The sequence below is a fragment of the Drosophila subpulchrella genome, chromosome 2L, assembly GCF_014743375.2.
Source record: "Drosophila subpulchrella strain 33 F10 #4 breed RU33 chromosome 2L, RU_Dsub_v1.1 Primary Assembly, whole genome shotgun sequence".
In the NCBI taxonomy this organism is placed as follows: Eukaryota; Metazoa; Arthropoda; class Insecta; order Diptera; family Drosophilidae; genus Drosophila; species Drosophila subpulchrella.
This window is the reverse complement of record NC_050610.1, coordinates 25,346,538-25,358,662: the sequence shown is the minus strand read 5'-3', so window position 1 is coordinate 25,358,662 and position 12,125 is coordinate 25,346,538. Positions and strand designations below refer to the sequence as shown.

Sequence of the window (12,125 nt, the reverse complement as noted above, 5' to 3'; positions counted from 1 at the left end):
ATTAATATTCTTTGTTCTCTGTGTAGTAACTTCTCCTTTAATCGCTCATATGTGGGAGTGTCGGGCACTTTTCCTTTCCCTACTTCTTAAACTCCCAAAGCGAGAAAAATTGACCGGTACTCCAACATCTCATCGTACCCACGTGGGGTCTCCACTCCCCTTTTTTTCCAACAGCAAATTAATCACAAATTCCAGGGCATATTTTACTTTATCATTTCGATTTATTTTAGTTTTTAAATATTTATTCTCTTGCTTTCGTTTAGCTATTACAAACTAAGGGCTTAGCAACTAGAGGATTCTTAGACTGGTGAACATTTTTTACAGCTTTTTGCTAGAACGTAAGAAATTACACAAGTAGCATCACACACAAGTGAACAAACGTATACTACGGTCTATAGCTAGGCATGTACATCTATATAATAACTGGTAACTAGACTATACTTAAAAAGATTCCTCCTGCGTTTCGTACTTCGATTACTCCTCGCCTTCGATTTTATTCGTTGGTACGTTCCCATTTTATTTCGGTTTTATACAAGGGCTTCTTTTCTTTCTCCCCGATGATTACTAAAAACAACTTTTTACAATTTTCCCCCCTCTTCTCACGCGTGGAATGGATTGGAATGGAAATGTGAATCGCAGCCTGATCTGATCCCCCTTAAAACAGGGATTGCCGGCTGCTTAAGTGCACTTGGGTTGCTCCCATAAAACTTGTTTAGGATTAGTTAGTCCTACGCTACAGCTACAGTTACAGATACTTATATGGGATACTTAAACTACGGATACAGATACGGATTCGAGCGAATTCGGTTCGAGTTCGGTTGCTAGTCTAGGCTCTAAATGCTTACAACTTATGGCTGTTCCGGCTCCTGCTGCTCCTCGCTTTTTGGCTTTGTGTGCAAGCAAGTGAGTTTCAGAGAGTCTTTGTTGGCTTTGTTGTCGTTACTGCGATTGCAGTGCGTCCTTGCCCAAATGAATTCGAATTTTGTAGTGCTATCCAGTATCCGGCCTGAAGGACCATTAGCATTTAATGGTCTCTCAAGGGGTTCTACTCTAACTGGTATCGGTTCACCTGGGCACATTTGCAAAGCAATCCTAACTTAAGATATGTATGTTATATATACAGCAAATTAAAAATGGGTGTGAGTGTTTCGATGTGTGTTCGTGTGCGGGTGGTGCAAGTAATACTATGTGCATGTACAGCTCCAATACTCTGCTCTACATCCGTGTTCCCACATTTCCCCTCTGACTGGGCTGGGGGGCGTGGCCGTGACGTGGCAATGAGACGTGAGGCAGGTGCGTGGGTGGCCCCGCCCCCAGGGGAGAAATGGATGGTGATCTCGTGGCCAGGGGCGATAGAGATGGCGAAAATGAGGGTGACATCGCTGATGAGGTGCTGAAACTGCCACTGGCCTCGTGGCCAATGGGCGATCGTGGCAAGTGGGCGGGGGCCAGGCTCAAATGGGGTGGCAGCCGCATCGGTAGGTTGATGGCCCTCGGCGCCACATTGGTGAGCAGGGGGGGTGGAATGTGGGTGGGTGGTGCCGAGGGTGGTGGCTTCAGCACCACGCTTCCTGCTCCCGCCGAGGAATGGGATGAGGAGTGCTTGCTCTTGGCGGATGAGGAAGCTCCACTCCCACTGTGCTCCGATATGGTGTCATCTTTCAGTCTCGCTATTTCGGAAAACACATGCGCCAGTGGCTGGTACTGCGGTCCCCAGTCCAGTAGGTAATCCCAGTTGTAGCTGCCCGTCAATTCCTCCTCACTGTGAACTATAGAGCTCAGGGAACCACCCACATTACTTCCGCCCACGACAACGGGCACCGGAACAGGAACCTCTCCGTAGCTGCTCATCACACCATGACCATGTGTGATGGCCGTTCCGATGGTTCCTATGGAGCCCGCCGTAGTTCCCGCGTCATCCACACTGCTTCCTCTGTCCGAACCCGCTCCTGTCACATCATTGAGCTTGGCATATATGAGGTTGGTTATATCAGACCTGGCAGTGGCATCATCGTCGTGGAACATGTGCATCGGGTGACTGGATCCGGCCATGCTGGACGCTCCACCACCGGCGCCACTGGGATCATGGTCTACAATACCCAGGCGAGCCAAGTACTCCTGTGTGTTCTGAACCGATATATCCGAGATTCGGCCATCATCACTACCAGCCCCAGCTCCTCCGTTGCGGTGATGCAGTGGTCCCTCGTTGATCATGCGAATCTCCTCATCTTCCCCATCATCCTCCGCCGATCCCCGGCCACTGGAACCGGATTGCTCAGAGCCAGACAACTCGGAGGTGGTAGCTGCCCCCGAGCTGCCAGCATGTGGTCCAAACGGAGGAATCTCATCGTACTTTGGAGGCGCGAATTGACCAGAAGCCGCTCCAGCCGTGCCACCAGTGATGCCTCCTCTTATGGGGATCGTATCGAAGGCACTGGGGTCCACATAGCTATTGGAACTGCCCACTCCCACAGTCTCTGAGCTGAGATGAGGCTTGACCACATTCCTCGGTTTCTTGCTTCTCATGTGGATAAAAAGAAAGATTCCGGCGGCAGCGCAGAGGACTAGGAGAAAAGCCACCAGTAGACCAATGGCCCAATCACCCATGGAGCCACCTGAAGAACCACCACCACTGGCGAGATTTGTGCCAGGATGTGCCAAAGGATCTAGGGCAATCTCCACAACGGCCATGCTGGACAAAGAGTTGTGACGTCCCGAGGATGCCGATATAACCAGGCTGATATCCCGACCATCCATATAAAGATTGCCATCGCCGTCGCCATCTAGTTTCAGTTTCCTCTTGATCAGAACAGCACCACTGCTGCGGTTGACCTTGAAGTGCGTGTGAGGGGCACTCAGCTGGTAGACGACTCTGCCATCTGGACCACTGTCTCCATCAGTGGCCGTCACTTGACCCACCACGAAGCCCTGGGGCAGAGCCACTGCCGCTGGAAGCACGAACCTGTAGGTGCGTTCGGTAAACTGTGGGGTAAATTCATCCTTGGACTCGATCTCCACTCGCACAGCCACTCTCGCCTTCTTGCCGCCCATGTCGGAGGCTTGGAGCTCCAGGTCATAACGCTGCCTTTGCTCGTAGTCGAAGACGAAGGCGGAGGTGACTAGACCACTTTCCGCATCCACTCTGAACATCTTCCACGAGCTCTCGTCGCTGGGAGCAGGAGCAATGCTGTAGTTCAGTTGGCCAAAGGGTCCCTTGTCCAGGTCACTGGCATGGGCACGGAATATGGAGCTGCCGACGGGCTCGTTTTCAGCCAGGAAGTGAACATATTCGGACAGCGGGAACTTGGGCTCATTATCATTCTCATCGTGGAGTTCCAATCGGAAGGGTTGCAGACTGCAAAGAGGTCTCGGATGATGGCTATCGCAGGCTCGAATAATCAGCTCATAACTCTTGGCCCCCGAATCGTAATCCAATCGATTGTTCACAAAGAGTACACCAGTCACCAAGTCTATCGTGAACATATGCTCATCATTACCAGAGGTTATGTCGTAAACCACTTCCGAGTTCGGGGTGTTCTCCTGATCTGCATCGATGGCCTGCAACTGCGCTATGGAGTATCGCAGAGGAGCAAGTTCGCTGATCTCAGCCTCGTATTTGGCACTTCGATCGAATATAGGGAAGTTATCGTTAGCATCCAGGATGGTGATGATCACTGTTATTCCAGACGAAGAATTTGAGCTGGCAAAAGGAACAGATCCATGGGGATGGCTCAAAACCAATCTGAGTTTGTACAGATCATTGCGTTCCCTATCCAGGGGCTTGACCAAAACAATTGCTTTGGACTGCATCAACTCAAAGGTGGATTCTTCATTTCCAGAGGCAATGACAAATGATTGATCGAGAACATCTTGACCCAGCTGGAGAACTACGGAACCCAAGGGAGCTGCCTCGCTTATATGTGCCCTATATTGGTTCTGCTGGAACTGCGATCGCCCTGAGCCATTGTCACTAGCCTGAACTCTCAAGAGAGTAGAACTCTTCATCGAGGGTTTTCCCGAATCCTTGGCTATAATTCCTACGAAGTAATCTCCGCTGGGCGAAACTGCAGGCTGTAAGCTACTCATATTAACGGACACAACACCACTTGATGGGTGTACCGAAAAGCCTCCCAGGGCTGGTTCAATAACGTAAGTAACCTTTGAGTTATTGCCCTCCGAATCGGCGTCAGTGGCGTTTACGGTTAGGAGCTCCAAGTCCATGGAAAGACTCTCACCAATCTCACTTACAGCTGGCAGAATGGCAAAGTAAGCCGGAGGCTGTTGGGCCAGGAATATCGGGGCATTATCATTTTCATCATTTACCCTTACTGTCAGGATAGTTCGAGCTTCGTGGGCTGCATCCGAAGCAATCACCTCGAGTTCGTACTCCTGCTGTAGTTCATAGTCCAAGCGACGCTTCAGGACGAGCTTTCCACTATATCGATCCAAGGCGAAGATGGAAAGGTTTTCTATTTCCAAGCTGGATTCACTACCAAGGCGATATGTCAGAGCGGGATAAGTGTCCACATCGTTGGCTGAAATCGAGGTAATTACGGCTCCAAGTTCAGTGGCTGAAAAAGCAAAAAAAAGAGGGGAAGAACAAATATTAAACGAGGAAAACTAGAAGAAGGACTGTTTATGGGAATTATATATAATGTTAAGTCAGTTAAAAAAGTCTTATCTGTAATAACTTTGGATCATCACTTACCTTCACTGACAGTGATGAGATTGTTCGGTGGAAAAGTGGGCTGGTTATCATTCACATCTACGATCTGCACCCTTATCGTCGCAGTGCCCGTCATCTGGGGCACTCCCTCATCCGTGGCGATGATCTTGAGCTTGTATATATCGCGAATCTCCCGATCCAGCACAATATTGGTCTTCACTATGCCACTGAAGGCGGGCTCAATGACGAACGCGTTGTCGTGGTTGCCATCAACGATATGATATCGTAGCCGAGCGTTGGAACCCGCATCCGAATCGAAGGCTTGGACTTGGGCCACAAAGGTACCCTTGCTATTTCCCTCCAAAACGGTGGCCACAAATTGCTTTTGCGAAAACTTGGGGCTGTTGTCGTTCTCATCTTCCAGTTCGATTACCAATTCTGCGTAGGTGGCCAGGAATGGAGCATCAGTGCTGCGGGCAACTATCACTACATGAATCTCATTGGGTTCACTGTTGGTCAGGGCGAAGGACGAGGATGTCAAGGCCCTTTGGGATCGGGTTGTATTGTTTGTATCCTCCTCTGAGGATTCCTCCATTTCCTCCTCATAGTGCAAAGCTCTGCCACGATTTAGGGCTGACATTGAGGGGGTGGCAAAGCGATCGAAGTCAAGTAGATGGGGTTTATTTACCCTTATTTCGCCTGATAGAGAGTCTAAAGACAATATACCGTCTTCATTCCCAGCTCCGAAGGAGAATTGCACCTTTTGCCTTCGACCATCGCTTCGGAGGGCCACAACCTGGAGAAGCTTTGTGCCCGACGGAGAATTCTCCTTGATCTTTACTCTATAGGTTTCATTTTGGAAACGGAGAACTGGCATTCCTTGAGGGGCTTCTCCTATTAGGAGCTCAATGAGGCCCACACTGGATTGAGGGGGATTTCCCTTATCCCTGGCAATAACCTCCAGCTGCAAAAGCTTCCCAGACTCACTGGCCAAACTCTGTGAGGCACTCAGGGCACCCGTGCTGGGATTTATTCGGAACTTTCCACTCACTGCCGAATTTTCCGCCTTGAGCGAATAAATAACCTCTCCATTCGCACCCAAATCGGCATCGTGGGCCTGAACCTTCAGCAAGGTTTGACCAGGCTGAATGAGGGCGGGGACCTGCCCTATATAGGGATATCGCTCGAATACGGGTCTGTTGTCATTAACATCCAGCACGTTGATCTGCACCGGAACCGAAGCCTGTCTCACTTCATAACGTCCTCCGTCCGTGGCCAAAACCATGAAGCTGTAGCTCGCCTGCAGCTCGCGATCCAGTTTTCTGCAATGGAAACGGGGAGAGAGGCAAAGGGGAAACGATTCAATTAATGGCCTGAACACGATCAGTCGGCGATGGGCGCCGCTTGCGACACTAATTAGGTATCTCTGGGAGCCCCTGCTCCCTGGCATACAATATATAATCGTAATCCCACCGACAATTAGCCACACGAAATGATTCGCAATGGATCTAGGCAGGAAGAAAGGGAAGAGATCTGACAAGGTGGCGTACATGGAAAGAAATATATCTTGGTTGGCGATGAAATTATTTTATGCTTATTACTTATGCTTTGCTAATTGATTAATATATCAACAATTCTAATTTGATATATGTACCAATAGAAAGCTATAATTCCTGTTCTGGTACCTACATATAGATCTGATCTGATGCATATACTTTAATATTGCCATTAACTTTTCTAAAGCTTAATGTCACTTGATTTGTGAAAAAAATTTCTGATACTTGGAATCAACACTGTTGATACCTCTAAAGCTATAATTCCCAACCAGTTCTAGTACGGCATACAACTTGTAATCTAGGTCTGCTACCTTTAAAAAAAGCTATTGTATGCATTTAAGACTCTTCTGATTTGTGTTTCAATTATGTAATCTCAACTTTAATTAAATCTATGTCCTGTTTTCCCCCAGTGCTTTACGTTGGGGGATGAGTGGTAATTAAGTCATTTGTTTGTGGTCTTCCCACTGGAGATGCACACTCGCATTAGCATTCGCCTGGCTTGAGTTGAGTTGAGTTGGCTTGATCTGCGGCCTCAGTTGACTCGTCTCTTGGACAGAAAACTAATCCCGGCAGTCGGGACGGGACGGCCTGCCTATCGCTATCACGCGGCTCTCTAGAGCTACAGAGCTCCCCTGGAACATGTTTGCTGCCACAAATAATAAACCTAAATGATTACAATCCTTCGCAGTTGCAGTCGGCAGTCGCCGCCATTCCATTCCATTCCGCGCTTGCATGTTGGCCAATAAAACGAATTTAGCAAATTACAAGCTCATCCCGGGCAGAGGGCCATTTTATGAATTGAATCAGTCAAACTGAAGTGAAGGAACAGCGAGTTGGCTTGTCCAGATCCCAGAGCTCTCAGCTCTTCGGCTCTACATCCACCTCCCCTTTTTTGTTTAGGCTGAATGTGAAACAACAGCAGAAATGCTTTCAAGGGTCAGTCATCAGTCGAGGTTGTTGTTGTTTTTGATCATCAGACTCGGACTTGGGATTTGTGGTTGGGGAAGAAGGGATCGGGGAAAGGGTTGGAAATGAGGGACAGGCGACGGCGAACAAGCCAAGTCGGGGATTGGGCCTAGACTGATCTTGCACTGCAAAATTTTTGGTTTAATATAATTGAGAGATTACTGATTTAAGGAACTTAGGTTGAGTAATAGCTTGAAGATAATAGTTTAAGGTTACTTCATTACTTCGAAAGACATAAAAGGTAGCCAACCTATATTATCAGTATTAATTTCTTAAAATATTTTTCAAAAGCTTAATATATAATTGAATGTTGGCTGTTTTCAAGGTTTCAGAGGTAAGTTTCCTAAAATGTTTTCTAATATCTTTAAATTTTAGGAGTCCTTACATATAAGTCATTTTTCTTAGTGTAGTGGTAGCCCTAAGCTCTTGACTCTGCTCGCTTGTCCATCGCCAGTCAGTCAGCTAAGGCCAGGAATGAGAAAAAAATGAAAACTAGCTACATCGGCCTAAACAAGCGGCAGGCGCATTTTTGTCTTTTCCCCTGTTTTGTTTCCCTGTCGTCCGGACCATGAAGGCAAGTTTGAGTCCAATCCAGGTACCAAGTTCCGAGCTCGGAGCTCGGAGCTCCAATACCGATTGCAAGTCCAAGTGCAAGTCCAAGACTAACAACAACGTCACGAATTGTCTCTCCGTCCGTCTGATTGTCTGCTCTACAATTCTGCTCTGTGTGCCATTACCTCTCCATGTGGAGCTCCCCGATCTTTATTCTCGACTCTGGTCTTTTCTTTATTTCTTTTTTTCGGCGGTGGCGGGGATTTCGTTTTTATTGTTTGCCGACAATCAGCGAAAGATAAAAATTGGTACATGACAGCGGATCGCGTTTGTATAAATGGCAACACTGACGCTACTGTCATTTCGAGTGCCCCCTGCCCGGGAACTCCATTCCTGCTTTATTCTCAACCTCCCTCCGACTCCAGATCCTCCGATCCCCGATCTTCTCTGGCCGGAACTGAGCAAGAGCTATGTCAGACGGAACAAGCAATTGTTGTCATCATTGATTGTCAATAAGCATAAATTTGCACCAGAGGGGGCCCAAGAAGGCCCCAAGGAAAATGCAGAGAGAAAAAACCTCTATAAGAAATATCAAATTTAGATGTTTTCAATCGAATAATAGTTTTAAACAGTTTTTAAGCGAAGGCTTTGCATAAGAAAGTATAGGTTTTTAGTCAGCTAGTATTATATTTATCAGTTGTAGGCCCTCTATTTTCTCCCTGTGCACAGTCAGGGATCCAAGAACACACATATGAGGACAGGGACTCATTGAGGATTCACGTTGGACTCCATTTCGAGTTTCGGCTCCACCTTAAGCTATTTATAGGAATGTCTGTAGGAGGAGATGGGGGCAAAAAGTGGCCAAAAGCCGGAGGAGAGAGGGAGCGGTGATGACAGGAGACGGATTCGCAACATTGTCGCTGGATGCGTAGGATGCCCTGATATACCTCGGATACATCGATTTCCATGCCGCATTAGTTGGGGAAATTATGGCAATGCTTTTTTGTCGCGTCCTTGCTCGAGATCGGTCTTTCAGATAAGATCAAGCCAAGCAATGAACTAAAGGAGATCCCCTAAGTACACCGACTTCAAACTTACCCAACGGTGGTGATTAATCCACTCTGACTGTCGATGGCGAACTGCCATTGGGTTTCGTTGGCCAGGGAGTAAACGAGTCTGGCGTTCACGCCCAAATCCGCATCCACGGCACTGATCTGCACCACACTCGATCCCAGTGGTGCGTCCTCCTGCACACTGGCGATGTATTTGCTTAGCTTGAATCTTGGGGCATTGTCGTTCTTATCCTCAACGAAAACGGTGATGTTACAGTGTCCCTGACGACTCTTGGGCTGCCCCCGATCCGAGGCCTGGATCTGCAGGCTGTACATAGATTGCTGCTCTCTGTCCAAGGAAAGGACACTCAGCTCCCCGGAACAGGCATCGATGCTGAACTTGTTGCCCAGATTGCCGCCTGTTAGGAAGATGGATATAATAATACAATGATATTAATATTTATTCAAAATAACAGAAGCTTAATATAATATTGCTTATACCTCTGCCCAAAGAATATTGTTGGGTAAGAAAAAGGTGACTAATAGCTAATTGCATAGATAGGATTTTCTTTTATCTTACCCGTAATGCTATAAATAAGATCCGCATTCGGACCTTCATCCAGATCGCTGGCAACCACAGTGTGGATAACACCCAGTTCACTGTTCTCCGGAACAGAAAGACCATAACAAGATCCCGGTCGGAATTCCGGGGAATTGTCGTTGACGTCTCCTATCGATATGTAGACAGTGGCCACGTCAAAGTGCTGACCAATCGAAGCCTCTCCATTGCTGTCCGAGGAGCGTTGCTTCCTCACTGCCGAAGAGGACGAGGTGGCCAGGCGGTTGGCATCCCTTACGTAGACAGGCAGGACGTAACTGGCCTGCGACTCTCGATCGAATTGGCCCCGCGTGGTGATGATGCCCCTCTGCCAGTCCACGTGGAACAGATCATTGGCCACGCCAGCGGGAATTTCATAGCTTAGATTGGCTGTGGAAAAGGGGGCGATGAAAGTAGAGTTGGGGTTATAAAAAAATTCATGGCAAATATATTTTACAAAATAATTGAAGGGAAATCTCTCAAATATCCTTACCATTTTCGGCACCGTGTAGGGATTTGGCAGTGACCTGCAGGACGAAACTTCCGCTGGGAACGTTTTCCAAAATCGAGGCATGATAAACAGCCTGCAGAAACCGCGGTGGATTATTGTGGCTGCCTTGCACTATAAGTTGAAGATTTAGAGAGCTTTTCTTGGACTCCGGCTGCCCATTATCTTTGGCACTGATGACGAGGCTGAACCGTCCACTCTTCTCCACATCCTCGGCGGCCGGAGGCAAGGACTTAACCAACTCAATGATCCCTGTCTGGGGATTGATCCTGAAGCGTCCCTCTCCATTGCCACCTGTGATTTCGTAGGTGAGGCGTCCATTGTCGCCCGAATCCGCATCCACGGCCACAATGTGGGCCACCATCTCGCCAATTCTGGTGGCATCGCTTATGAAAAGACTGGCTGCCTTGCCACCAATAGTGTTTGGGGATACAAACTGCGGAGCATTATCGTTGGCATCCAGAACTCGCAGTCTCACCGTCACCGAAGTCTGAAGTCTTTCGGTTACATTCGAAGATTGGTCCAGGGCCTGGACAATCAGTAGGTACTCCTGCACAGCCTCGAAGTCCAGGGGAGCCTGCAGGCTGAGTGATCCTGTCAAGGAATCCAGCCCAAAGAGAGGCATTGCCTGCTCCTGGCTTTCGTTCAGTTGGGGGAAATACCGCAGCAGGCGATACTGGAGCTCTCCATTGGTTCCTGTGTCCGCATCCGTGGCCGTAAAGTTGTGGATTATTGTGCCAAGGGGAGTGGCCTCGCTCACCTGCGAAACGCATAGAAAATGCAATAAAATGTAAGAATTAAAACTTGCGGTATCAAGTTTTATGATCAGCGATTAAAATCGTTAAAGACAGAATTAACTGTGAAATGAAACTTTCTACCCCGAGGTTTCCCTAACTTCATAACATATTGATGGGGTGTACAAGCAGGCTTTAAATTCCTAGCTTCAGGGGTACCCAAAATAGTGATATATATATATTTCGTTTAATTACCTGAAGATCAATGGGATCCTGGGGCCATTCGGGGGCATTATCGTTGACATCGGCCACTTCGATTTTCACCGTGATGGCGCTGCTCTGAGGATTATTGCTGGCGGTGGTGTCCAGAGCTCGTATTTCCAACCTGAATTCAGACTGAACTTCTCTGTCCAAGAGACGAGCCACGACGAGGTTGCCCGAGTGACGATCAATGTCGAAGGCGGCCTCAATCAAGTCCTTGGTAAGGGGATTCAGAGTGTAGGTGACCCTCAGGTCCTCGAAGGACTCCTCCACACTGTTTCGCACCACATCCGCCGGACGTTCGCTGGGACTGATGGAACCGACCACATGGCCCACGACGGCATCCTCGCGTACCTGCGCAAATACCAATTATAGATTATTTTCGTGGCTTATTAAGAGGGATATGGGAATATGGGAGTATGGGAGGGGCGGTCGAAAAGAGGAGGATGCCGACTTCTCGGGTCGCTCTACTTGGACCTGGTTGTGTTGTTCGGCGCGTATCTTAATCTCAACAACAGTGTTGAAAATCCAATCTTAAAGCAATAATTCATACTTCAAGATTACGAAGGCAGCAAACATTTAAAAATTTCATTCCCCCTTCCAAGCCGAAAAAAAGAAGAGAGGCGAACAGAACAGAGGAACCAGATTCTGGAGAGGAAGCCCGTCCAGTCTCAGGTCTCAAGTCCCAACTCCCAAGTCCCAAGTCGCCGACCAATGGCATTAAAAAGAAATTATGCATTCCGACCAAGTTGGCGGCCCCGAAAATCACTGCAGAAAAATGTTGTGAGCCATATGAGCAGCGGGTTCTCGGGAGACGGGGACGAGGGGGAAGAATCTCCAAAGACTGAAGAAACTCCGCACAAGAATTTAATATGCAAAACCGCAAAAACCGTTCCAAGAGGTCCCTCCGACCAAAAAAATGGAACGAAACAAGAAAGGTTCTCTCTTGCAGTGGGTATCTTTTTTCATAAAATAAAAACATTGCAAATATTGTTTGGGTCGCCAAAATGGAGACACAAAAATGACAGTCACGAGATTTATGCCCCGCCAAGATTACGCAGTTGGCTGCCTCAAAAAGGGCGGGGGTGCACTTGGAAAAAATGCGGATGCCTTAAAAAGCAATATCGCCGGAAAGGAATATTTCTTTATTTCAAAAAATTCAGCTTCTCGACCTAGGAATATCTTAATCGCTTTACATTTTATTTATTATGCTTTATATAAACCGGTTCTCA

General features: G+C 47.8%; 1 protein-coding gene across 1 annotated transcript in view; it reads right to left on the bottom strand.

The window, feature by feature from the left end:
* Positions 1 to 224: 224 nt before the first annotated feature.
* Positions 225 to 12,125, bottom strand: part of LOC119546080 (protein dachsous) — a 72,173-nt gene continuing 60,272 nt past the window's right edge. Inside the window, exons 7-12 of the mRNA XM_037852156.1 lie at positions 10,888 to 11,247; positions 9,884 to 10,658; positions 9,373 to 9,780; positions 8,839 to 9,211; positions 4,709 to 5,988; positions 225 to 4,571 (exon numbers count right to left, since the gene is read on the bottom strand). Of these exons, the coding sequence (XP_037708084.1) occupies positions 1,216 to 4,571; positions 4,709 to 5,988; positions 8,839 to 9,211; positions 9,373 to 9,780; positions 9,884 to 10,658; positions 10,888 to 11,247 (6,552 nt within the window). The 3' untranslated portion in view covers positions 225 to 1,215. The remainder of the gene's footprint in view (positions 4,572 to 4,708; positions 5,989 to 8,838; positions 9,212 to 9,372; positions 9,781 to 9,883; positions 10,659 to 10,887; positions 11,248 to 12,125) is intronic.